Here is a 25628-nt window from a genome sequence, read left to right as displayed (position 1 = left end):
CCAACGTCAGTGCCCGGCCTCAGTAATGCTCTTATGACTGAATGGAAGCAAGTCCCCCGCAGCAATGTTCCAACATCTAGTGGAATGGCTTCACAGAAGAGTGGAGGCTGTTATAGCAGCAATATTAATTAATGGCCATGATTTTGGAATGAGATGTTCGACGAGCAGGTATCCACATACTTGTATAAGGGTTATTCTAACAAAGGATAACTAGACTTGTGTTTGTCATCCCGCACTTGAAACAAATTAATGCTTGAGGTGGATTTGATACTATAAGATTCAAGTAATTCAATTACAGTTAAATGAGAGATTTGAAAGGTCTTAATTATTAAAAATATTTTTTAAAATATTTTTAAAATGTACAAAATTCTAAATACTGTAATGGTTGGTAAACAACGAGAAATTGTACACGTTTCTTTTTTACAAGTGGAACATTTTGCACATAGCTAAATATATAACAGATTCTATATGTTTATGCCAGTCAAGTGTTCAGATAATGATCAGTGGATTAAACTCAGTGTCAGGGTAATATTTTTTTTAAAATTGAACCTTTATTTAACCAGGTAGGCGACCACCTTATGCTTGGAACCGTTCCTGGATGTTACAGTAATAATGATTTCAGCACTCATACTGAACTTCCCCTTTAAGAAGGGCAGGGCAGACAACAGGTATGCTGGTATAGTGCCAGAGATGGTAGGCCTATAGCCAAAAACTCTGTGAGCAGATTTTGATAAGTAACACACATGTAACACGGAGCAGATTACTTGTTGTAGTACAATGGAACCATCTGGTGGCTAAAAGCTGAACTATTAAAAATTATGTATGAAAGCTCGTTACTATAGTAGGCTATCATCATCCTCCTTTTCATCATATTTTTGCCTGTGTACTTCAGTATCCAGCTCAATGAGAAAAATTATTATTGTGCAAGATCAATATACAGGAATGTGCCGATTATGTGCGAGATCATTAGTGTTGCAATGAACGTTGGCGTTCATCACACAGCAATATGAGGAATGTATATGAGGGTTTATTTATTCAATGTACACTTGAGGGGTGGGGGGGATTGTTAGCAGCACATAACTGACACCACAGACCGGTGCACCACAGATAGACGAGTAGAACATCTTTGGGTGCACCATGCAAACAGAGAGAGTGCATCCGTCGCAACAACGCCTTCGAGCAGAGCAGACTTCGGTGATTGGACGAGACGATAGTGAAAAATTACCCGGCGTGGGCACAAAGAACTGTGCGGTGCTAATTGTTGAGTAAAATGGCGCTGTCGTCTGCAGGAGGAACAAAGAAGAAAGTTTGCTATTATTATGATGGTAAGATTTGATGTTATGTAGCTCATTGGTTTCCGGAGTATTATTTGTTGTATCGGCGTGGATTCGGTGGTCGAAAGGCCTATGTCCCCTCTTGAGATAAGTGCCGTAGGCGAGTTAGCAGCTAGCTAGCTACCGAGTGGTTAGCTTACTATCATTAGCTAGCTTACTAGTTACCTGGTTAGGAAGAAGACTTTAGTTAGCTAGCCAAAGCAACTTGAGAGTCGTTTTAATTATTTTGTGATGTTGCAATCAGATGAATTGCCAATATCTAGCTAACTAGGAAGTTTAGTATACTCATTTGTGGCAACTTGGCTAGTTAACGTTAGCTCGCTAGCTAAGTTAACTAACGTTAGTAGGCTTATAACCAACTGACTAGCATGCAAAACTAGCTAACGTTAGATTGTTAGTGTTATTAATAAGTATCCTTGAATCACGAACAACCTCTTGATATTTAGCTACATTTGACTAGTAAAGTGGGGTTGTCAGTTAAACGTAGCTAGCGGTGTCTGATAGTCAACTTTGTGGGTAACGTTAGTAGTGTTTTTTGCGGGAGGGGGTGTTGAGTAAGTAATGCGCTGTGTCTATACTATGAAGATTTAGACCTCTTTGCAAAGGTTTGATCATTTGATTCGTCATTAAAACTATTATAGATAAGTTGTTTCGTGCTGTGCAGTTACCAGGCTGTATGCCTGATAGTGCTACCCCGCGCTCAAAGCGGCAGGAAGCCTAGCAGTTAAGAGCATTGGGCCAGTAACCGGATGGTCGCTGGTTCGAATCCCAGAACCAACTAGATGACAAATATGCGGATGTTTCCTTGAGCAAGGCACGTAATCCTAATTGCTCCTGTAAATCGTTCTGGATAAGAGGGTCTGCTAAAATGTAAAGCCCAGAGTTACCCTACATCTGGGTTAAGGGAAGGACATATGGTTTGTTGTTTCACTAGTTTGTCTAAAACTCTTGTTTCTTACTTTTCCCCAGGTGACGTGGGTAATTATTACTATGGTCAGGGTCATCCCATGAAACCCCACAGGATCCGTATGACCCACAACCTGCTGCTCAACTATGGACTGTACAGGAAGATGGAGATATACGTGAGTACAACAGCCACAGTGGGCTTATATATAGATATTATTTTTTTCTTCGCTAGATTAGTTTGATATTTATGGTATAAATACATGTATTCAACAGCACTGTTGAATAATCGTTTCAGATTGGCTAAAATGTTGTGAAGTTGTTAGGTTAGATTACTCGTTGGTTATTACTGCATTGTCGGAACTAGAAGCACAAGCATTTCGCTACACTCGCATTAATAACATCTGCTAACCATGTGTATGTGACAAATAAAATTAGATTTGAAAATGGCATTCTAAATTGGCCATTTACAGCCAGATAACGTGACAGTTGGAAAAGCTATCGGGACATCATGCAATCATGATGCAGTATGCGCATACAAATGCAGACAGTACTTGCTACAAAGGTACAGAAAGCTAAACCGACAACCACACGAACTGAAATTAGATGCATAGTAAACGCAGGGGGGGGGGGGGGGAAACGTAGCTAGCATTTATTTGTTTTTGCAGAGACATGTATTTTTTGGCCTGTTCTTCTGGTAGCAGAGGTTGCCTGTGTAGCCGTAGCTAGTTGGCTGGCTAGCCGCAAGCAAGGGATAATAACAACGTTGCCACTGAGCATGGCAGCTGCACCTAAAGAACCAACGATTGCGTCACGTCTGTAAATATCGAACAAACGACTGGGTCGCGTCTCTAACAACCCAAATATGAATTAACTTTTTAAAAATGGATGTCAACCCCCCCCCCCCCCCCCCCCCCCCCCTCAAATGGATCTATCGGTAAATGTGTGCTTTCATATTGATTTATTTGTCAACTGTTGTATCAGCGGGAGAAACACCTCCATTCTGTAACATTACATTACCTGGGTAAATTAACTCCACAAAGGGACCCGGCTCCTCTTTGTAACGCTGCGTCTTCCATTGTTTCCAAGGTGATGTACAGAATGTGGGTGTTTTATCACTTAGACATTATATAGAACTGACGCTGATAGGACTGGACTCTTTCTTCAACACGGAACATGACTTTTCAACACATGTCTGAAGTAACATCCTGTATAGTTGAGCTGGCCTCTAGACTTTATAAAAAGTCTAAATGGATAGTTGTGGACTACAAGGTTTCTGACCGCCCATATGTTTGGTTATTGAAAAATATATTGATCTAAACTGAAATCGGGCAAATGTTTTAGCAACGAGGTAATGGAATGTTTTTTCTACATATTGCATCCTTTGCAACACACTTCTGACCTCTAGAGACCCCACAAGGCCAACGGAGAGGAGATGACCAAGTACCACAGTGACGACTACATCAAGTTCCTGCGTTCCATCCGGCCAGACAACATGTCAGAACACAGCAAGCAGATGCAGAGATGTGAGTAGCAGACAGTGGTTTTCCCCTGGCATTGCTCAGGTGGGGTGCATTTTTAAAAGGGATATTTCACGCCCGAAACCATAGATTAGCATACCTTGTAATACCTTATTTCGTCATGTTTTCATATGGGCTAATGTTGAGCTGAGTCTAGTCTATACTCCACACTCGCATCTGTTATGTAGGTTACAGCTTTATGCATCGGAACAAACCTGCAGGCAGCGCCATTGAGGCTGTTTCCATTTTAAAGTTGCATGCGCCATGCTCTACCAACTGAGCTACAGAGGACCACCATGTGTGTAGTGGACAAGTACACACTTCAGGAAAAAGTGTAGAGAATTGAGATGCATAGCCAGCAGAAGGGGCTCTAACCAGCCCAAACATTGACATCTATTTGACCAAACCATAGATGTCTATAATGTGCTATACTGTGCTCTACTCTACTGTACTATACTGTATAGAGTGAGGCAGGTAGCCTAGCAGTTAAGAGCATTGGGCCAATCAAACATCTCAAATGAATGACTTTTATCCTTGCTGCTCTCTAACAGTTAATGTGGGAGAGGACTGCCCAGTGTTTGACGGCATGTTTGAGTTCTGTCAGCTTTCAACGGGAGGCTCTGTCGGTAAGTCTAGTCTCTTTCTCCGTCTGCGTTACTGACTTCGCTTGCCTATCTACCTCTCTCACTTCCTATATTGACTCTCTCGCTCTTCCCTCCTCCCTCTGTGTGTAGCGGGGGCAGTGAAGCTGAACAAACAGCAGACGGATATTGCCGTCAACTGGGCCGGAGGACTCCATCACGCCAAGAAGTCTGAGGCCTCTGGGTTCTGCTACGTCAACGACATAGTCCTCGCCATCCTGGAGCTGCTCAAGTAAGAGCCCTGTGTGTGGTCACTCCCGTCTTCTTGTCTGTGTCTTTCTCCTCTTTCACTTCTGAGGAAAGACAGTAGAGGTCGACCGATTTAAGATTTTACAACTCCGATACCGATTTATTGGAGGACCAAAAAAAGCCGATACCGATAAATGGACCAACTTTTATATATATATATTTGTAGTAATGACAATTACAACAATACTGAATGAACAATGAACACTTATTTTAACTTAATATAATACATCAAATCTATTTATTCTCAAATAAATAATGGAACATGTTCAATTTGGTTTAAATAATGCAAAAACAGTGTTGGAGAAGAAAGTAAAAGTGCAATATGTGCCATGTAAAAAAAGCTAATGTTTAAGTTCCTTGCTCAGAACATGAGAACATATGAAAGCTGGTGGTTCCTTTTAACATGAGTCTTCAATATTCCCAGTTAATACGTTTTAGGTTGTAGTTATTATAGGAATTATGATGCGTCAACTATTTCTCTCTACCATTTTGTACTTCATATACCTTTGACAATTCGATGTTCTTATAGGCACTATAGTATTGCCAGCCTAATCTCGGGAGTTGATAGGCTTGAAGTCATAAACAGCGCTGTGCTTCAAGCATTGCAAAGAGCTGCTGGCAAATGCAGTAAAGTGCTGTTTGAATGAATGGGTACGAGTCTGCTGCTGCCTATCACCGCTCAGACTGCTCTATCAAATCATAAACTTAATTATAATAAACACACAGAAATATGAGCCTTAGGTCATTAATATGGTTAAATCCGGAAACTATCAATTCGTAAACTAAATGTTTATTCTTTGAGTGAAATACGGAACCGCTCCATATTTTATCGAACGGGTGGCAATCCTAAGTCTAAATATTGCTGTTACATTGCACAACCTTCAATGTTATGTCATAATTATGTAAAATTCTGGCAAATGAATTACGGTTTTTGTTAGGAAGAAATAGTCTTCACACAGTTCACAACGAGCCAGGTGGCCAAAACTGCTGCATATACCCTGACTCTGCTTGCACTGAATGCAAGAGATGTGACACAATTTCCCTAGTTAATATTGCCTGCTAACATGCATTTCTTTTAACTAAATATGCAGGTTTAAAAATATATACTTCTGTGTATTGATTTTAAGAAAGGCATTGATGTTTATGGTTAGGTACATTTGTGCAATGATTGTGCTTTTTTTCGTGAATGTGCTTTTGTGAAATCATCACCTGTTTGGCGAAGTTGAAGTAGGCTGTAATTCGACGATAAATTAACAGGCACCGCATTGATTATATGCAACGCAGGACAAGCTAGTTAACCTAGTAATATCATCAACCATGTGTAGTTAACTAGTGATTATGTTAAGATTGTTTTTTATGAGATACATTTAATGCTAGCTAGCAACTTACCTTGGCCCCTTGTTGCACTCGCGTAACAGGTGGTCAGCCTGCCACGCAGTCTCCTCGGAGTTCAATATAATCGGCTTCCAAAAAGGCAGATTACCGATTGTTATGAAAACTTGAAATCGGCCCTAATTAATCGGTCAGCCTCTAAAAGACAGAATGGTGACGTGTCCTTGGCTAGTAATGGTGTGTGTTTCTTGTTGAAATGAATAGTCCCCAGGCTCTGATGGGAAACCTAGATATGAGTGTATTCATTTCATTCTCTTGTCCTATCAGGTAATATGAATCTAATGTAGATATTGTATGTAATGAGTTGTCTCGTCTGTCCTATCAGGTACCACCAGAGGGTGTTGTACATAGACATCGACATTCACCATGGAGACGGAGTGGAAGAGGCTTTCTTCACCACAGACCGGGTCATGACTGTCTCCTTCCACAAGTATGGAGAATACTTCCCTGGTACAGGAGACCTGAGGGTGAGCCTGAGTGTTGGGAGAATACTTCCCTGGTACAGGAGACCTGAGGGTGAGCCTGAGTGTTGGGAGAATACTTCCCTGGTACAGGAGACCTGAGGGTGAGTCTGAGTGTTGGGAGAATACTTCCCTGGTACAGGAGACCTGAGGGTGAGCCTGAGTGTTGGGAGAATACTTCCCTGGTACAGGAGACCTGAGGTTGAGTCTGAGTGTTGGGAGAATACTTCCCTGGTACAGGAGACCTGAGGGTGAGCCTGAGTGTTGGGAGAATACTTCCCTGGTACAGGAGACCTGAGGGTGAGCCTGAGTGTTGGGAGAATACTTCCCTGGTACAGGAGACCTGAGGGTGAGCCTGAGTGTTGGGAGAATACTTCCCTGGTACAGGAGACCTGAGGGTGAGCCTGAGTGTTGGGAGAATACTTCCCTGGTACAGGAGACCTGAGGGTGAGCCTGAGTGTTGGGAGAATACTTCCCTGGTACAGGAGACCTGAGGGTGAGCCTGAGTGTTGGGAGAATACTTCCCTGGTACAGGAGACCTGAGGGTGAGCCTGAGTGTTGGGAGAATACTTCCCTGGTACAGGAGACCTGAGGGTGAGCCTGAGTGTTGGGAGAATACTTCCCTGGTACAGGAGACCTGAGGGTGAGTCTGAGTGTTGGGAGAATACTTCCCTGGTACCGGAGACCTGAGGGTGAGCCTGAGTGTTGGGAGAATACTTCCCTGGTACCGGAGACCTGAGGGTGAGCCTGAGTGTTGGGAGAATACTTCCCTGGTACAGGAGACCTGAGGGTGAGTCTGAGTGTTGGGAGAATACTTCCCTGGTACCGGAGACCTGAGGGTGAGCCTGAGTGTTGGGAGAATACTTCCCTGGTACAGGAGACCTGAGGGTGAGCCTGAGTGTTGGGAGAATACTTCCCTGGTACAGGAGACCTGAGGGTGAGCCTGAGTGTTGGGAGAATACTTCCCTGGTACAGGAGACCTGAGGGTGAGTCTGAGTGTTGGGAGAATACTTCCCTGGTACCGGAGACCTGAGGGTGAGCCTGAGTGTTGGGAGAATACTTCCCTGGTACCGGAGACCTGAGGGTGAGTCTGAGTGGAAGAAGGGAAGAAAAAAAATAGGGGGAATCAGAAATAAGCAAAGTACATTTCAGTGTGTGTGTGTGACTACACTCCCCTTTCAGTGTGTGTGACTACGCTCCCCTTTCAGTGTGTGTTCCGGTGTGTGACTACACTCTTGTTCAGTGTGTGTGTGTGTGTTGGATTGTCAACCTACATTTGAGTAATTTTGTATTCCAGTATGTACAATGACGTGTGTGTGTGTGTGTGTGTGTGTGTGTGTTTAGGACATTGGAGCAGGGAAGGGGAAGTACTATGCTGTAAACTACCCTCTCAGAGACGGCATCGACGACGAGTCTTATGAAGCCATCTTCAAACCTGTAAGTCTCCTGCTGCTTTTCACTGCAAGTCATTCAGTGTTTTGGTTCCTTAGAGGGGGTCAAATGGATTCTACCTTTTTTGTGCGTTTCTTCCCTCTTTTTTTATTATACATTTCTCTTTTTATTTGTGTGTGTGTTGCTAGGTGATGGCTAAAGTGATGGAGATGTTCCAACCCAGTGCTGTAGTGTTACAGTGTGGAGCGGACTCTCTCTCAGGAGACAGACTGGGCTGCTTTAACCTCACCATCAAAGGTAACGCGAAGGAGGGCTGTCTTTCAGGGCTCTGACAGTCCTGGGATTTTAGATGACTGTTTTGTTGGTCAGCCCAAAAGATAGAGCTAAGCACAGGCAACGTTTTAAGAGAGAAAACCCTGGTTGTCTGCTGGGAGACATTGTACAGTGCATTGGGAAAGTATTCAGACCCCTTCCCTTTAACCACATTTTGTTACGTTACAGCCTTATTCTAAAATGGATTCCATTTCCCCCCCCCCCCCGTCAATCTACACACGATACCCCATAATGACCAAATGAAAACAGGTTTTTAGAAAAATGTAGCAAATTTATTAAAAATAAGAAACAGATACCTTATTTACATGAAGTAGTCAGACCCTTTTCAATGAGACTTTTTTAATTTAGCTCAGGTAAAAGGCACATGACAGCCCACTTGGAGTTTGCCTCAAGGTCATTATGGGGAATTGTGTGTAGATTGACAAAAAAACAATTTAATACATTTTAGAATAAGGCTGTAATGTAACAATGTGGGAAATGTGTAGGTATGAATACATTCCTGAATGCGCTGTACCTTTCAGCAGGACAATAACCTAAAACACGAGGCCAAATATACACAGGAGTTGCTTACCAAGACGACATTGAATGTTCCTGAGTGGCTTAGTTACAGTTTTGACTGAAATCGGCTTGAACATCTATGGCAAGGCTTAAATGGTTGTCTAGTAATTATCAATAATCAACTTGACAGAGCTTGAAGACTTAAAAAAAAAATATATATATATACAAAATTTGTACAATCCAGGTGTGGAAAGCTCTTAGAGACTTACCCAGAATGACTGACAGCTGTAATCACTTCCCACGGTGATTATAACATGTATTGACTCAGGGGTGTGAATACTTAAGTAAATGAGATTTCATTTACATTATATTTGCAAACATGTTTTCACTTTGTCATGGGGTTGTGTGTGTCTGGGGGTGGGGTGGGTGAGAAACACAACAATGTGGAATAAGTCGAGGGGTATGAATAATTTCTTAAGACGCTGTGTTTCAGGTCATGCTAAGTGTGTTGAGTACATGAAGAGTTTCAACCTGCCTCTGTTGATGTTGGGAGGTGGAGGTTATACCATCCGTAACGTGGCCCGCTGCTGGACCTACGAGACCGCCGTGGCTCTGGACAGCACCATACCTAACGGTACGTAGACACACAGCACCATACCTAACGGTACGTAGACACACAGCACCATACCTAACGGTACGTAGACACACAGCACCATACCTAACGGTACGTAGACACACAGCACCATACCTAACGGTACGTAGACACACAGCACCGTACCTAACGGTACGTACACACACAGCACCATACCTAACGGTACGTAGACACACAGCGCCATACCTAACGGTACGTAGACACACAGCGCCATACCTAACGGTACGTAGACACACAGCGCCATACCTAACGGTACGTAGACACACGGCGCCATACCTAACGGTACGTAGACACACAGCGCCATACCTAACGGTACGTAGACACACGGCGCCATACCTAACGGTACGTAGACACACGGCGCCGTACCTAACGGTACGTAGACACACGGCGCCGTACCTAACGGTACGTAGACACACGGCGCCGTACCTAACGGTACGTAGACACACGGCGCCGTACCTAACGGTACGTAGACACACGGCGCCGTACCTAACGGTACGTAGACACACGGCGCCGTACCTAACGGTACGTAGACACACGGCGCCTTACCTAACGGTACGTACACACACGGCGCCGTACCTAACGGTACGTAGACACACGGCGCCGTACCTAACGGTACGTAGACACACGGCGCCGTACCTAACGGTACGTAGACACACGGCGCCGTACCTAACGGTACGTACACACACGGCGCCGTACCTAACGGTACGTACACACACGGCGCCGTACCTAACGGTACGTACACACACGGCGCCGTACCTAACGGTACGTAGACACACGGCGCCGTACCTAACGGTACGTAGACACACGGCGCCGTACCTAACGGTACGTAGACACACGGCGCCGTACCTAACGGTACGTAGACACACGGCGCCGTACCTAACGGTACGTAGACACACGGCGCCGTACCTAACGGTACGTAGACACACGGCGCCGTACCTAACGGTACGTAGACACACGGCGCCGTACCTAACGGTACGTAGACACACGGCGCCGTACCTAACGGTACGTAGACACACGGCGCCGTACCTAACGGTACGTAGACACACGGCGCCGTACCTAACGGTACGTAGACACACGGCGCCGTACCTAACGGTACGTAGACACACGGCGCCGTACCTAACGGTACGTAGACACACGGCGCCGTACCTAACGGTACGTAGACACACGGCGCCGTACCTAACGGTACGTAGACACACGGCGCCGTACCTAACGGTACGTAGACACACGGCGCCGCACCTAACGGGACGTAGACACGCACGGCGCCGCACCTAACGGGACGTAGACACGCACGGCGCCGCACCTAACGGGACGTAGACACGCACGGCGCCGCACCTAACGGGACGTAGACACGCACGGCGCCGCACCTAACGGGACGTAGACACGCACGGCGCCGCACCTAACGGGACGTAGACACGCACGGCGCCGCACCTAACGGGACGTAGACACGCACGGCGCCGCACCTAACGGGACGTAGACACGCACGGCGCCGCACCTAACGGGACGTAGACACGCACGGCGCCGCACCTAACGGGGCGTAGACACGCACGGCGCCGCACCTAACGGGGCGTAGACACGCACGGCGCCGCACCTAACGGGGCGTAGACACGCACGGCGCCGCACCTAACGGGGCGTAGACACGCACGGCGCCGCACCTAACGGGGCGTAGACACGCACGGCGCCGCACCTAACGGGGCGTAGACACGCACGGCGCCGCACCTAACGGGGCGTAGACACGCACGGCGCCGCACCTAACGGGGCGTAGACACGCACGGCGCCGCACCTAACGGGGCGTAGACACGCACGGCGCCGCACCTAACGGGGCGTAGACACGCACGGCGCCGCACCTAACGGGGCGTAGACACGCACGGCGCCGCACCTAACGGGGCGTAGACACGCACGGCGCCGCACCTAACGGGGCGTAGACACGCACGGCGCCGCACCTAACGGGGCGTAGACACGCACGGCGCCGCACCTAACGGGGCGTAGACACGCACGGCGCCGTACCTAACGGGGCGTAGACACGCAGTAAATAACAATCTATGTCCTCTGACCTGAGAAGTAATTGTTACATGTTGTGAATTGACAAAGTCCTACAGAAAGATATATTTTGTTTTACTTGAAACAGTATGTCAGACTTTTTTTAGTCTGAATTTACACCTCTTGACTTCTCGCCGTATTAAAGATCTCTGTTCGTGTATTACTTTGATTTAACCTGGTAGGTAGTTTTACAACAACCTGGTGATCTCTCTTGTCCTGTTAGAGCTGCCGTACAACGACTACTTTGAGTACTTTGGCCCTGACTTCAAGCTCCACATCAGCCCGTCTAACATGACCAACCAGAACACCAATGATTACCTGGAGAAGATCAAGTAAGTTACAAAAATAGACATATATACAGACAGACAGACAGACATACTGTGGTACACACACTAACGTCTCTCTCCCTCCCCAGACAGAGGTTGTTTGAGAACCTGCGCATGCTGCCCCACGCCCCGGGGGTCCAGATACAGGCCATCCCAGAAGACGCTCCACACCCGGACTCTGGAGATGAGGAGGACGAGGACCCTGACAAACGCATCTCCAGTAACTATTGTTTCAGTCAGGGCCCATGATAAGAGGATGGTTTTGTGTTTGTCAGGGCCCATGATAAGAGGATGGTTTTGTGTTTCAGTCAGGGCCCATGATAAGAGGATGGTTTTGTGTTTGTCAGGGCCCATGATAAGAGGATGGTTTTGTGTTTCAGTCAGGGCCCATGATAAGAGGATGGTTTTGTGTTTCAGTCAGGGCCCATGATAAGAGGATGATTTTGTGTTTCAGTCAGGGCCCATGATAAGAGGATGATTTTGTGTTTCAGGGCCCATGATAAGAGGATGGTTTTGTGTTTCAGTCAGGGCCCATGATAAGAGGATGATATTGTTTCAGTCAGGGCCCATGATAAGAGGATGGTATTGTTTCAGTCAGGGCCCATGATAAGAGGATGGTATTGTTTCAGTCAGGGCCCATGATAAGAGGATGGTTTTGTGTTTCAGTCAGGGCCCATGATAAGAGGATGGTTTTGTGTTTCAGTCAGGGCCCATGATAAGAGGATGGTTTTGTGTTTCAGTCAGGGCCCATGATAAGAGGATGGTATTGTGTTTCAGTCAGGGCCCATGATAAGAGGATGGTATTGTGTTTGTCAGGGCCCATGATAAGAGGATGGTTTTGTGTTTGTCAGGGCCCATGATAAGAGGATGGTTTTGTTTCAGCCAGGGCCCATGATAAGAGGATGGTATTGTGTTTCAGTCAGGGCCCATGATAAGAGGATGGTTTTGTGTTTCAGTCAGGGCCCATGATAAGAGGATGGTAGTGTTTGTCAGGGCCCATGATAAGAGGATGGTTTTGTGTTTCAGTCAGGGCCCATGATAAGAGGATGGTTTTGTGTTTCTGTCAGGGCCCATGATAAGAGGATGATTTTGTGTTTCAGGGCCCATGATAAGAGGATGGTTTTGTGTTTCAGTCAGGGCCCATGATAAGAGGATGATATTGTTTCAGTCAGGGCCCATGATAAGAGGATGGTTTTGTGTTTCAGTCAGGGCCCATGATAAGAGGATGGTATTGTGTTTCAGTCAGGGCCCATGATAAGAGGATGGTTTTGTGTTTCTGTCAGGGCCCATGATAAGAGGATGGTTTTGTGTTTCAGTCAGGGCCCATGATAAGAGGATGGTTTTGTGTTTCAGTCAGGGCCCATGATAAGAGGATGGTTTTGTGTTTCAGTCAGGGCCCATGATAAGAGGATGGTTTTGTGTTTCAGTCAGGGCCCATGATAAGAGGATGGTATTGTGTTTCAGTCAGGGCCCATGATAAGAGGATGGTATTGTGTTTGTCAGGGCCCATGATAAGAGGATGGTTTTGTGTTTGTCAGGGCCCATGATAAGAGGATGGTTTTGTTTCAGCCAGGGCCCATGATAAGAGGATGGTATTGTGTTTCAGTCAGGGCCCATGATAAGAGGATGGTTTTGTGTTTCAGTCAGGGCCCATGATAAGAGGATGGTAGTGTTTGTCAGGGCCCATGATAAGAGGATGGTTTTGTGTTTCAGTCAGGGCCCATGATAAGAGGATGGTTTTGTGTTTCTGTCAGGGCCCATGATAAGAGGATGGTTTTGTGTTTCTGTCAGGGCCCATGATAAGAGGATGGTTTTGTGTTTCAGTCAGGGCCCATGATAAGAGGATGATATTGTTTCAGTCAGGGCCCATGATAAGAGGATGGTTTTGTGTTTCAGTCAGGGCCCATGATAAGAGGATGGTTTTGTGTTTCAGTCAGGGCCCATGATAAGAGGATGGTTTTGTGTTTCTGTCAGGGCCCATGATAAGAGGATGGTTTTGTGTTTCAGTCAGGGCCCATGATAAGAGGATGGTTTTGTGTTTCAGTCAGGGCCCATGATAAGAGGATGGTTTTGTGTTTCAGTCAGGGCCCATGATAAGAGGATAGCCTGTGAAGAAGAGTTCTCTGACTCTGAGGATGAGGGACAGGGAGGAGGGGGAAGGAGGAACGCTGCCAACCATAAGAAGACCAAACGAGTCAAGACTGAGGAGGAGAAAGAGGAGACGGAGGAGAAGAAAGGTAAAGTAAACCTCACACCTCCGTGACTGGCCCGGGACACTGGGCGTAACACCCGGTCAACATTCTTTTTGTTTTTCCCAGAAGTGAAAGAGGAGGATAAAGAGGCCGAAGAGAAGATGGACACAACAGGGTGAGTAGTGACCACATGAAATATAATATAACATCTAGGAATATCCAGTCTAATGGATCCAGTCTTAGCCCAGTCTAATGGATCCAGTCTTAGCCCAGTCTAATGGATCCAGTCTTAGCCCAGTCTAATGGATCCAGTCTTAGCCCATTCAACTAATGTTTCTTCATTTCACCACCAGGCCAAAAGAAGAAACTAAGACGTGTTGAAGCATCAGATATGCATGGGTTTCCAGTTGTGTGTGTGTGTGTGTGCGCACACACACATCAACCAAAATGGACTGTAAATTATTCTCTTAATGCTGTTTTAGTATTTCCTCACACGCGGTAAAATCTTTTGGGCTTTGTCAGTGTTGAAATGCAAGATGTTTTAAAAATATTTTTTACTCACATCTCTACCACATTATTTTTTTCCCTTCTGAACCACGTGTTCCTGTTATGGCACCTCACCACCACCTGAGATCCTGAAGCAGTAGGGACATGTTCCTGTTGTGGAGCCCGCTTCAGATTCTCAGGTGGTGTTGAGGGGAAAAGGGGGATACATAGTTGTACGAAAGGTTGCTGGATCGAATCCCCGAGCTGACAAGGTAAAAATCTGTCATTATGCCCCTGAGCAAGGCAGTTAACCCGCTGTTTCCCGGGCATCGAAAACGTCGATTTAAGGCAGCCCCCCCTCACCTCTCTGATTCAGAGGGGTTTGGGTTAAATGTGGAAGACACATTTCAGTTGAATACATTCAGTTGTACAACTGACTAAGTATCCCCCTCAACATCACCTGAGAATCTGTCAGGATTCAATCCAAGGCACGTTTATAGTGCACTGTTCTCTTAAGTCTTTTTAAAAGCAATTTACGCTGGAGCTGATACCGTGAATGTGATCTCCGCCACTCTAGGGGGGAAGAAAATGTCTTTACAGAAACTTCATTGTCTGATGCGCTGCTTTTTAACGCACCTTGGATTGAATCGCGGCCTTAGTTCCTCCATCTTCACTGACCTGAGGTAACATAAGTGAAAGCCAATCCCCCTGACAAAGACACCTGTCATACCACTTTCACCTATCCATCTGGACTGATCCAAGAACTCAACAAGAGTTGAAAAGGAATCCACTTTCCACTGCCGACATTCCCCTTTTGAACAATAGTCATTCACAAGTCACCAGCCCTATTCTACTGGAAGTTATTTTGAATCACGGATCAACATACACTGAGTGTACAAAACATTTTTAAAGCTGCTATATGTAACTTGTTGGGTGACCTTGACCCAATTGAAATGTGTGTGTTTATAGATCTGTCATTCTTTATTGAAAGGGAGTAGATCTGTTCTGTCTTATTTCTATGCTTCCTTTTTAAGTTTTTGTTTTGAAGCTCCTTTGTTTTTATAAATCAGCTTCAAACTGCTGACAATACAATTGTTTATTTATTATGGAAAAGATGGTACAATATACATGTTTTGTCAAACTGAAATTAGACAAACTATTAGAATTTTAGCAACCAGGAAATGGCAGAGTGAATTCTGCATAGTACAGCTTTTTAAGAACACTTTCCTAATATTGAGTTTCACCCATGGTCCTTTCTCCCTCAGAACAGCCTCAATCAGGGCATGGACTCTACAAGGTGTTCGAAAGTGTTCCACAGGGATGCTGGCCCATGTTGACTCCAATGCTTCCCACAGTTGTCAAGTTGGCTGGCTTTGCTTGGTGGATGTTTCTTGATACACACAGGAAACTGTTGAGTGTGAAAAGCAGCGCTGCAGTTCTTGACTCAAACCGGTGCACCTGTCACCTACTACCGTACCCTGTTCAAAGGCACTTGGATTGTGTGTGTGTGTGTGTGTGTGTGCAACATTGAGGGTGAATGGGCAAGACAAAAGATTTGTCTCAGTTTAAAAATCCTTCTTTAACCTGTCTCCTCACCTTCATCTATGTGGATTTAACAAGTGACATCTACCTTTATTTAAACCAGGCAAGTCAGTTAAGAACAAATTCTTATTTACAATGACGGCGAAACCCTGACGACGCTGGGCCAATTGTGTGCCGCCCAATCGCAGCTGAATCTGATACAGCCTGGAATCGAACCGGGGACTGTAGTGACGCCTCTTTCACTGAAATGCAGTGCCTAGTGCCATTCGGGAGCCCAACTAAGGGATTTCTTTCAGCTGTTTTCACCTGGTCAGTCTGTCATGAAGAGATGTTCATGTTTTATATACTATACATTCTGCTTTACTCTGTTCCCTGGGTTGGTTTCTCTCAGATGACTGTACGCTCCACACTCCTTTTACCTCGTTTTATATTTCTAAAAGGAAATGTTTTTTTTAGGTCATCGGGTATGTTGAACGTTCAAGGGTGAGGTTTCCCCCCCCTGAGTACAGCTCCAAGATCAGCTGTAGACATTTAGTAAAGAAAATACTAAACTGACCCAAGTGATCAGTGTGTAAGGGGCAACTTCACCCTACACCGTTGGGAACCGGCTCATGTTTTAAGCCCTTGGTATTTTTTACTGTAATAGGTGAGAATATGGTGTTTACAAATATGTGTAACTTGTTTTATAATGGAAAAAATAATTGATTTCGTGCTTGGTTGTTTTTCTTAATACATTTGAAATCTGTCCTTTTTTTTTTATTTTATAAAGAACTTCTAAAGGCACTCAGTAGAGATTTGATGTCCAGGCTTCTTTCAGATTATGGTTATCCAAGTCTAGTGGGGGAAATGACTTCTCACTTGTTAGTTTACTACAGCGCATGTCTTTATTTACTGTCAATTTCACACGAGCTTGGTTTCCATCCAATTGGTGACCAGATTCTCTTGCAAATATTTTTTAAACCTGCTTAGAAACAATATGTGCACTTTCCCCATAAGTCTACGTGAGGTCAGTGCACAACTTCAGCGGTTAAAATTCCCCATGTACTGAATACAAATAAATGGGTTTCCATCTAACTACGGATGGTTTTGTCGTGAATCTGCCCTCTAAACAGGCTACCTACTGTTGAAGTCAGAAGTTTCACAATTTCTGACATTTAATCCTAGTAAAAATTCAGTTTTAGGTAAGTTAGGATCACCACTTTATTTTAAGAATGTGAAATGTAAGAATAATAGAGAATTATTTCTTTCAGCTTTTATTTCTTTCATCACATTCCAAGGGGGTCAGAAGTTTACATATACTCAAATAGTATTTGTTAACATTGCCTTTAAATTGTTGAACTTGGGTCAAATCTTTTGGGTAGCCTTCCACAAGCTTCCATTTTGGCACAACTTTGTAAGTATGCTTGGGGTCATTGTCCATTTGCGACCAAGCTTTAACTTCCTGACGGATGTCCTGGAAAATTAAAAAAGTACGATCTTTGTCCCCATGTGCAGTTGCCAACCGTAGTCTGGCTATTTTATGACGGTTTTGGAGCAGTGGCTTCTTACCTGCTGAGTGGCCTTTCAGGTTATGTCAATATAGGACTCGTTTTACTGTGAATATAGATACTGTTTTTGTACCTGTTTCCTCCAGCATCTTCACAAGGTCCTTTGCTGTTCTGGGAGTGATTTGCACCAAAGCACGTTCATCTCTAGGAGACAAAGTGTCTCCTTCCTGAGCGGTATGACGGCTGCGTGGTTCCATGGTGTTTGTACAGATTAACGTGGTACCTTCAGGCGTTTGGAAATTGCTCCCAAGGATGAACCAGACCTGTGGAGGTCTACAATTTTTTTTCTTAGGCTAATTGACATTTCAAACTCAATGCCTCTTGGCTGATTTCAATCAAAAACCTATCAGAAGCTTCTAAAGCCATGACATTTTCTGGAATTTTCCAAGCTGTTTAAAGGCATAGTTAACTGACCCATTGTGATAGTGAATTAATCTGTATGTGGGAAATTACTTGTGCCATGCAAAGTAGACTTCCAAAACTAGTTTGTTCACAAGAAATGTGTGGAGTGGGTAATGAGTTTTAATGACTCCAACCTAAGTATGTAAACTTCCAATTATGGACAAGAGCTAGATTATGTCAAACAGCAAGCATCGATGTCATCAGAACAAGACCCTCGATATTTATGGGAAAGGCGCATCAATCTCATCGCTGCCCTGTCAAGTTCATAGGCTACATATTGAGGACCACATGTCAACTTAATCAATATTCGCCCATGAAGGTATTTCTCACAATTCTTCAAACAGATCCAACATATACTTCACTTGGATGGAAACCTGGTTTATCCCCATTTTCAGGTTTGGATAGTAATCAGATTACACAAAACAAATGAAAACATTACCACACAGACAAGCCCTGCAATAAACTAATTTAGCTCAAAATCCATTTATTTGTTTAATCAGTTTAAATACACTGGAATAGTGGTGAGGGCAAAACCAAGGGTACATTTGTTTTTTGCTTTGTATACTGTCGGCCATGTCAATCCAAACAGTCCAGGCCATTTATTAGTGATATCAGGATTATGATGACCAGCCAAAATAATTCTCAGAGGCCTAAAGTCTCCTCTTCCTCCCTCCCCCACCACCATCATCATCATCACTAGGGGGTGCATCTCAATCGTCTTCAGTGGCTTCTCCATCACAGATTTAAAACCACTGAACAAGTAACAAACAATTCCTGGATGACTGCTGTCCCCTATCCTGCGTTCTCAGATCAGGAGAGGAGGCTACTACAGAATATTGAGATGCGCCGTCTGGTGTTATCAGTTAAAGAAGAGAGTATCGCTGCGGGTCTTCTGTTTACGCCTCCAGCTCGAAGTCAAAGTACTGGGGGTCAAAGTGATGGATCCTCGTATAGCCGTCCTCTCCTCCACTGGCATAGCTAAAGACAAGAGGCAAAAAGAGAGGTTTGTTTTCCAGAGACACTGGTCAGAGTTGGGACAGCTGGTTTTAGTGTGACATTACATGACTGAGTTCCAAAATGGACCCCAAAATTGTTACTTGCATTACAACGAGAGCTGAGAATGATCACCATATAGGTAACGATAACCAAGTAAATAAAGATGTCTATCATTAAGTATTATATGGCAACTAATTTCCATCACAATGCTTGCTTAGCAAGTACCACTTCCCAGCCCATAAAGCTCCAACCCAGAACCTCTGCCCTGGAAACACAACCGTCCCCACGAAGCGGCTTACCAAAAAGCTAGCTATTCAGCAGCGCGAGTGGGGACTCTTAGGTTGAGGACTGTGTTACACATCCCATCTGCTACACTTAGATGGATAATCAAGTTCTGTTCTTTAGTGCCTTTTGGGACCTTACCTCTTGCCGTCCGGGTGGAACGCCACGCAGTTGATGGGTCCGAAGTGACCCTTGACCCTGCCAAACTCCTCTTCATAAGCTGCGTGGAAGAACCTGGCCTCGAACTTGCCGATCCTGGTGGAGGTGGTGGTGACCTCCATGGCCTCTTGACCTCCTCCCATCACCACCTACAACACACACAGGGATTAAAGGTCAGCTCTGGTGCTGCAGAAATGTTCTCTGGCATAAGTGGTTGTCTGGTGTGTCTTACGTGGTCCATGATGGGGGAGATGGCAGCAGAGTTGACGGGTCTCTCTGTCTTGAAGGACTTGATGTGATCTAGAGTTGTAGAGTCAAATAGCTGTGGGGTAGACAGACAGGTCAGACAGACAGGTCAGACAGACAGTACTTATAGGCAGTCAGCTGTTGAACTCAACTAGTTAAGAAGCCTGTTACGGGATTTTTGTGTTTAATGACTAAAATATGTATATATTTGACTTAACATTCAACATTTATGAGTTATAATTCTATGTGTTCCTTGTTAGAAAGAATGGGTTTATCTTCAGACAGGCTAGAATGATGTCTCTACCCAGGGAGGGGAAAGACCTTGAGTTGGTTGTAGATAGTTGAACAGGTGGCAGACAGTAATGAGAACTCGAACTGTATTGCCATTGTATCTGAGAGGAGGTTGGACATTAAAACCTATGACATCATCTTTATTATATAACCTGATGTAAAATGTATTATGATCAGTACTCTCGAGAATAAATGCTATTGATTGATTGAAAGACTGGTTTCTGTCCATTTAATGCTGATAATTATCTTACATATTCTTCTTTATGGGCAGAGTGTTTTAATTGAATTGGTTGATAAACAGGAATCAAAATTCCTTTAACAGAGCCCCAGTCCATCACTCTTCCTCTTGTCTTTAAACCCCCACCTCTTCAACCCGCCCCACCTCTTCAACCCGCCCCACCTCTTCAACCCGCCCCACCTCTTCAACCCGCCCCACCTCTTCAACCCGCCCCACCTCTTCAACCCGCCCCACCTCTTCAACCCGCCCCACCTCTTCAACCCGCCCCACCTCTTCAACCCGCCCCACCTCTTCAACCCGCCCCACCTCTTCAACCCGCCCCACCTCTTCAACCCGCCCCACCTCTTCAACCCGCCCCACCTCTTCAACCCGCCCCACCTCTTCAACCCGCCCCACCTCTTCAACCCGCCCCACCTCTTCAACCCGCCCCACCTCTTCAACCCGCCCCACCTCTTCAACCCGCCCCACCTCTTCAACCCGCCCCACCTCTTCAACCCGCTCCACCTCTTCAACCCGCTCCACCTCTCCAACCCCCCACCTCTCCAACCCCCCACCTCTCCAACCCTCCACCTCTCCACCGCTCCAACCCTCCACCTCTCCAACCCTCCACCTCTCCAACCCCCCACCTCTCCAACCCTCCACCTCTCCAACCCTCCACCTCTCCAACCCTCCACCTCTCCAACCCTCCACCTCTCCAACCCTCCACCGCTCCAACCCCCCACCTCTCCAACCCCCCACCTCTCCAACCCCCCACCTCTCCAACCCCCCACCTCTCCAACGCTCCACCTCTCCAACCCTCCACCTCTCCAACCCTCCACCTCTCCAACCCTCCACCTCTCCAACCCCCCACCTCTCCAACCCCCACCTCTCCACTGGGCGGTCATCCCTGGATACCTTAGAGGAGCAGTCTTTAGAGGCTGTGATGACCATGGTCAGATCAACAGAGGTCTGGATGTCGTTGATCTGTTTGTTGTGTTCCTTCACCTTCTTCAGCACCTCTCCAGACTGCAACACGTCAGAGACAATACTGTCAGTATAATGATGTCCTACATGAACTAGATTATAACTTCTCTGTCTTCAATAAATGTGTCAAACTTTATTTGTCACATGCGCCGAATATAACGTGTAGACTTTACCGTGAAATGCTTACTTACAAGCCCTTAACAGTGCAGTTCAATTAGAGTTAAGAAAATATTAACCAAATACACAAAGTAGCACAATAAAATAACAATAACAAGGCTCTATACAGGGGGTACCGGTACCGAGTCAAAACAAAATGAAGGGGGGGGGGGTCCAACGTAAATAATCCGGTGGCCATTTGATTAATTGTTCAGTAGTCTTACGGCTTGGGGGTAGAAGCTGTTAAGGAGCCTTTTGGTCCCAGACTTGGCGCTTGGGTACCGCATGCCGTGCGGTAGCAGAGAAAACAGTCTGACTTCGGTGACTGGAGTCTCTGACAATTTCTGGGGCTTTCCTCTTACACCGCCTAGTATATAAGTCCTGGATGGCAGGAAGCTTGGCCCCACACACCACCCTCTGTAGTGCCTTACGGTCAGATGCCGAGCAGTTACCATATCAGGGGGTGATGCAACCGGTCAGGATGCTCTTGATGGTGCAGCTGTAGAACTTTGAGGATCTGGGGACCCATTCCAAATCTTTTCAGTCTCCTGAGGGGGAATAGGCGTTGTCGTGCCCTCTTTACAACTGTCTTGGTGTGTTTGGACCATGATAGTTTGTTGGTGATGTGGATAACAAAGAACTTGAAACTACTTAACTCTCGACCCACTCCACTAAAGACCTGTCGATGTTAATGGCAGGTCGAACAGGCCCCCTTTTCATGATCAGCTCCTTTGTCTTGCTCACATTGAGGGAGAGGTTTTAGTCTTGGCACCACACTGCCAGGTCTCTGACCTCCCTATAGGCTGTCTCATCGTTGTCGGTGATCAGGCCTACCACCGTTGTGTCGTCAGCAAACTTAACGGTGTTGGAGTCGTGTTTGGCCACGCAGTCGTGGGTGTCCAGGGAGTACAGGAGGGGAATAAGTACACACCCCTGAGGGGCCCCAGAGTTGAGGTTCAGCGTGGTAGACGTGTTGTTGCCTACTCTTACCACCTGGGGGCGGCCCGTCAGGAAGTCCAGGAACCAGTTGCAGAGTGAGTGTTCAGTCCCAGGGTCCTCAGCTTAGTGATGAGCTTTGAGGGCACTATGGTGTTGAACACTGAGCTGTAGTCAATGAATAGCATTCTCACATAGGTGTTCCTTTTGACCAGGTAGGAAAGAGCAGTATGGAGTGTGATTGCGACATCTCTGGATTTGTATGCGAATTGAAGTGGGTCTAGGGTATCCGGGAGGATGCTGTTGATGTGAGCCATGACTAGCCTTTCAAAGCACTTCATGGCTGAGTGAGTCATTTAGGCAGATTACCTTCGACTACGGTTGTCTGCTTGAAACATGTAGGTATTACAGACTCGGCCAGGGAGAAGTTGAAAATGTCAGTGAAGACACTTGCCAGTTGGTCCGTGCATGCTCTGAGTACACGTCCTGGTAATCCGTCTGGCCCTGCGGCTTTGTGAATGTTGACCTGTTTAAAGGTCTTGCTCACATCGGCTACCGAGAGCGTTATCTCACAATCATCCAGAACAGCTGGTGCTCTCATGCATGCACGCGTCAGTGTTGTGTGTTAATGCGTGAGTGTGTCAGTGTGTGCACCTTGGCGCTGAACTGGTTGATCTCCCCGTTCTCATGACCAGCGATAACAAACTCTCCCAGAGGCCCCCACACAGCACTGGTGATCTTAGACTCAGCGCAGGGCACCGTCAGGTACGGCTGGTTGTCCTCTACAGAGAGAGCGAGAGACAGGGACAGAGAGAGGTAGGGAGACAGTGGGAAAGATAGGGAGAAACATCCTCAGACAACTGATGGCTGTGAAACCAGATATATACATGCTGATCTAAAGGACGCCCCAGAAAGCCTAAGGCAAGGGAAAGTTATCACAATGTTGCGTTCACCTTTACCTACAAACAGAAGTTTCTATCCTGATTTAATACTAATCTGAAGTGTACACTACTTACCGATCTGCTGGGGGTCCCGGAGGTCGAAGTAGTTGAGGAAACACTGGTAGCCCATCTGCTTGTCTGTAGAGAACATGATGATGTTGCCACTGAAGTCAAAGCCACAGGTCCTCACAGCCGAGCTGGTGTTCAACATGGCTAGCTGTTTACCTGGGAGAGAGAGGGGTCATATCACACACACAGTTGCATCACAAACCAGGAAGTTGTTCAACAAACCTCAGTCTCATACATCCATGCGCTAACACACATACAGGTATCCCATCCAAGCACTAAAAGTAGTTATTTTGTTTTCTCTCACACACACACACACCTACGTACCAGTCTCACAGTCCCATAGTCTACAGCTGTTGTCTGCCGATCCTGTCAGCACGTTCTTGGTGTCCCCTGAGAGCTTTGTTAAGGACAACCAACAATCCTATTGCCTACCCCTTGTATATTCATGTTGCCCATAACAAGGAACCTAAACAAAATCCCAACACTCAATGGGGCTCGCGCAGCGGTCTAAGGCACTGCATCTCAATGCTAGAGGTGTCACTACAGACCCCAGTTCAATTCCAGGCTGTATCACAACTGGCCTTGATTGGAAGTCTCATAGGGCGGCGCACAATTGGCCCAGCGTCGTCCCGGTTTGGCCGACATTGTAAATATGAATTTATTTTTAACTGACTTGCCTAGTTTAATAAAGGTTAAATAACAAGAAACAACCCATCTAGAAACATCATATACACCCTAAACAAAACCCCAACACTCAATGACCCGTCTAGAAACGTCATATACACCCTAAACAAAACCCCAACACTCAATGACCCTTCTAGAAACGTAACATCACCTGGACCTTTATTTAAAGCTTTTTCATCAAACGGTCCCTTTTCTTTGATGGTCCAGTACCATCCTCAGACAAATGTTTGAATTTTTTGGGGTGAAATTCTCATTTTTGGAAATGGCTTCAAATAAAGTTTAAAATCTTGGGTCATTTGACATGATAGCCCAGAACACTTGGCCATAATAATGGTAAACTGCACCATGGTGTGCATGGCTGTTAGAGGTCTTGAGTAAAGGATACAGTCACAGTCCACACACCACAAAGCTCCAGTGTGTCCATTGTACGTTCCAAGCCTCTCCCCGTTCACAGAGTACCACACGTTCGCTACCTGTGAAGAAAGCACGCACACAATGTGAATTGTTCAACTTACTGGTGGATGAGTGATATATTTTCTACATACATGGCATTCTTCTGTGTTGTGTATAATTTCTTATTTACCGTGTCTTTGGCCACAGAGAATATCAAGTCTCCCTCTCGGTTGTATTTGATCTGTGTGATAGACCTCTCATGGCCCTGTAGCAAGATGGGTTTCTGCAGGGAACAATAATCAGGCATGTTAGTTAACTGCACTGACAGTTTAATATAGCCAGCTTGGTAACTAAACCAATATTTAAGAGACGAGACGACGAAGATAGATGTTTATAGCTGGCTAGCTAGCTAGTATCTAAATCTTCTAAACTATTGAGAATGGGAGTCACTTGCTACCTAGCTATGTGCTAACGGGTGGCTCATTGACTGTATGGATGGGGCAATCAAACATATGGGACAACCAAATACATTTAACTTATTAGCATTGTGCATAACATCGACAATGTTGGGGGATGACCAGCATCATTAAAATTATCAACCAAAAGGCGCCACATGTTCGATGTACTTGCCAGCTTGTATTATTATACGAACATCAGCTAGATATACTGACAATACATCATCCTTTTCATGCTAAATAGCTCGCTATAATGACAACGCATCATCCTCTTTATGCTAGCGAGCTAGCTTGATGGTGGCTATCTGGTTAGCATAAACCGCGGACATTCTAAACAATTTCCCTTAAGTTCAGCACATATGGCTAATCAAATTTAAGCAGTTCTAATATGATATACTCACCATCGCCGAAGCTTTACACTGGTCGCTTTATCCGTTGTAATCGTTATGTGCCGCCACAAAAACGAGAAAGGATGAGGACTCGTGTTGTACGGCGACGGGGCGAAGGCGGAAAAGGAGCGATAGTACTTCCGTGTCAAGCAGTGAACCCTGAACGTTCTAAAAGGCGCGTTTTGCGCAGGCTAAGATTGCCCCCCGGTGTCCATTTTAGATATTCACTGGGATAAACTATTAAAGGATGTAAAGTAAAGCATTGGAAATACTCACAAGTCATTGAAAAAGTTCTAAATCGGTAGACTGCAGTGAATTGTACATTGTTGCAAAATTAAAAAGGTATTGGCTCAGTGGTCTTAGGCACTGCATCTCAGTGTCACTACAGACCCTGGTTCGATTCCAGGCTGTATCACAACTGGCTGTGATTGGGAGTCCCATAGGACTGTGCACAATGGTCCCAGCTTCGTCCGGGTTAAGCCGTCATTGTAAATAAGAATTTGTTCTTAACTGACTTGCCTAG

General features: G+C 45.6%; 2 protein-coding genes across 4 annotated transcripts; one reads left to right on the top strand and one right to left on the bottom strand.

Moving 5' to 3' along the window:
* The first annotated feature begins 1196 nt into the window (after nt 1–1196).
* On the top strand, nt 1197–19851 carry LOC120022818 (probable histone deacetylase 1-B). Of its 3 annotated transcripts, none has more exons than XM_038966820.1 (14): nt 1197–1325; nt 2304–2416; nt 3646–3763; nt 4309–4383; nt 4492–4630; nt 6365–6506; nt 7845–7937; nt 8081–8189; nt 9217–9357; nt 11636–11744; nt 11828–11958; nt 13820–13975; nt 14057–14105; nt 19309–19851. In XM_038966820.1, exons 1-14 carry the CDS (start codon nt 1271–1273, stop codon nt 19358–19360), a joined length of 1482 nt encoding a protein of 493 aa, XP_038822748.1. In that variant the 5' UTR covers nt 1197–1270; the 3' UTR covers nt 19361–19851. The 3 variants fall into 3 exon arrangements, with proteins under 3 accessions (XP_038822748.1, XP_038822749.1, XP_038822750.1); XM_038966821.1 differs by lacking the exon at nt 19309–19851 and adding an exon at nt 14284–14491 and having other exon boundaries at nt 1271–1325; XM_038966822.1 differs by lacking the exons at nt 14057–14105; nt 19309–19851 and having other exon boundaries at nt 1271–1325; nt 12047–13926.
* Nucleotides 18362–25250, bottom strand: eif3i (eukaryotic translation initiation factor 3, subunit I). The gene is made up of 10 exons (XM_038966823.1): nt 25118–25250; nt 24452–24544; nt 24254–24341; nt 23509–23574; nt 23191–23340; nt 22829–22956; nt 21014–21124; nt 19577–19666; nt 19327–19493; nt 18362–18885 (listed from the first exon to the last, which is right to left on the bottom strand). The coding sequence occupies exons 1-10, from the start codon at nt 25118–25120 to the stop codon at nt 18804–18806; spliced, it is 978 nt and encodes a 325-aa protein (XP_038822751.1). The 5' UTR covers nt 25121–25250; the 3' UTR covers nt 18362–18803.
* Nucleotides 25251–25628: the final 378 nt, after the last annotated feature.

This window comes from Salvelinus namaycush, chromosome 27 (genome assembly GCF_016432855.1).
Source record: "Salvelinus namaycush isolate Seneca chromosome 27, SaNama_1.0, whole genome shotgun sequence".
NCBI classification, from domain to species: Eukaryota; Metazoa; Chordata; class Actinopteri; order Salmoniformes; family Salmonidae; genus Salvelinus; species Salvelinus namaycush.
The sequence above is the reverse complement of the archived record's forward strand: the minus strand, read 5'-3'. Positions and strand labels throughout refer to the sequence as shown.

What these genes read in the sequence shown, in the direction of transcription:
- LOC120022818 (XM_038966820.1), top strand. Translation starts at nt 1,271, where the DNA reads ATGGCGCTGTCGTCTGCAGGAGGAACAAAGAAGAAAGTTTGCTATTAT. An exon ending in TTCAACGGGAGGCTCTGTCG is followed by an intron (nt 4,384 to 4,491) that starts GTAAGTCTAGTC and finishes CTCTGTGTGTAG; the next exon opens with CGGGGGCAGTGAAGCTGAAC. An exon ending in GGACAGCACCATACCTAACG is followed by an intron (nt 9,358 to 11,635) that starts GTACGTAGACAC and finishes TTGTCCTGTTAG; the next exon opens with AGCTGCCGTACAACGACTAC.
- eif3i (XM_038966823.1), bottom strand. An exon ending in GTGGTGTGTGGACTGTGACT is followed by an intron (nt 23,575 to 24,253) that starts GTATCCTTTACT and finishes CAAAGCTCTCAG; the next exon opens with GGGACACCAAGAACGTGCTG. An exon ending in TCTCCCCCATCATGGACCAC is followed by an intron (nt 19,494 to 19,576) that starts GTAAGACACACC and finishes TGTGTGTTGTAG; the next exon opens with GTGGTGATGGGAGGAGGTCA.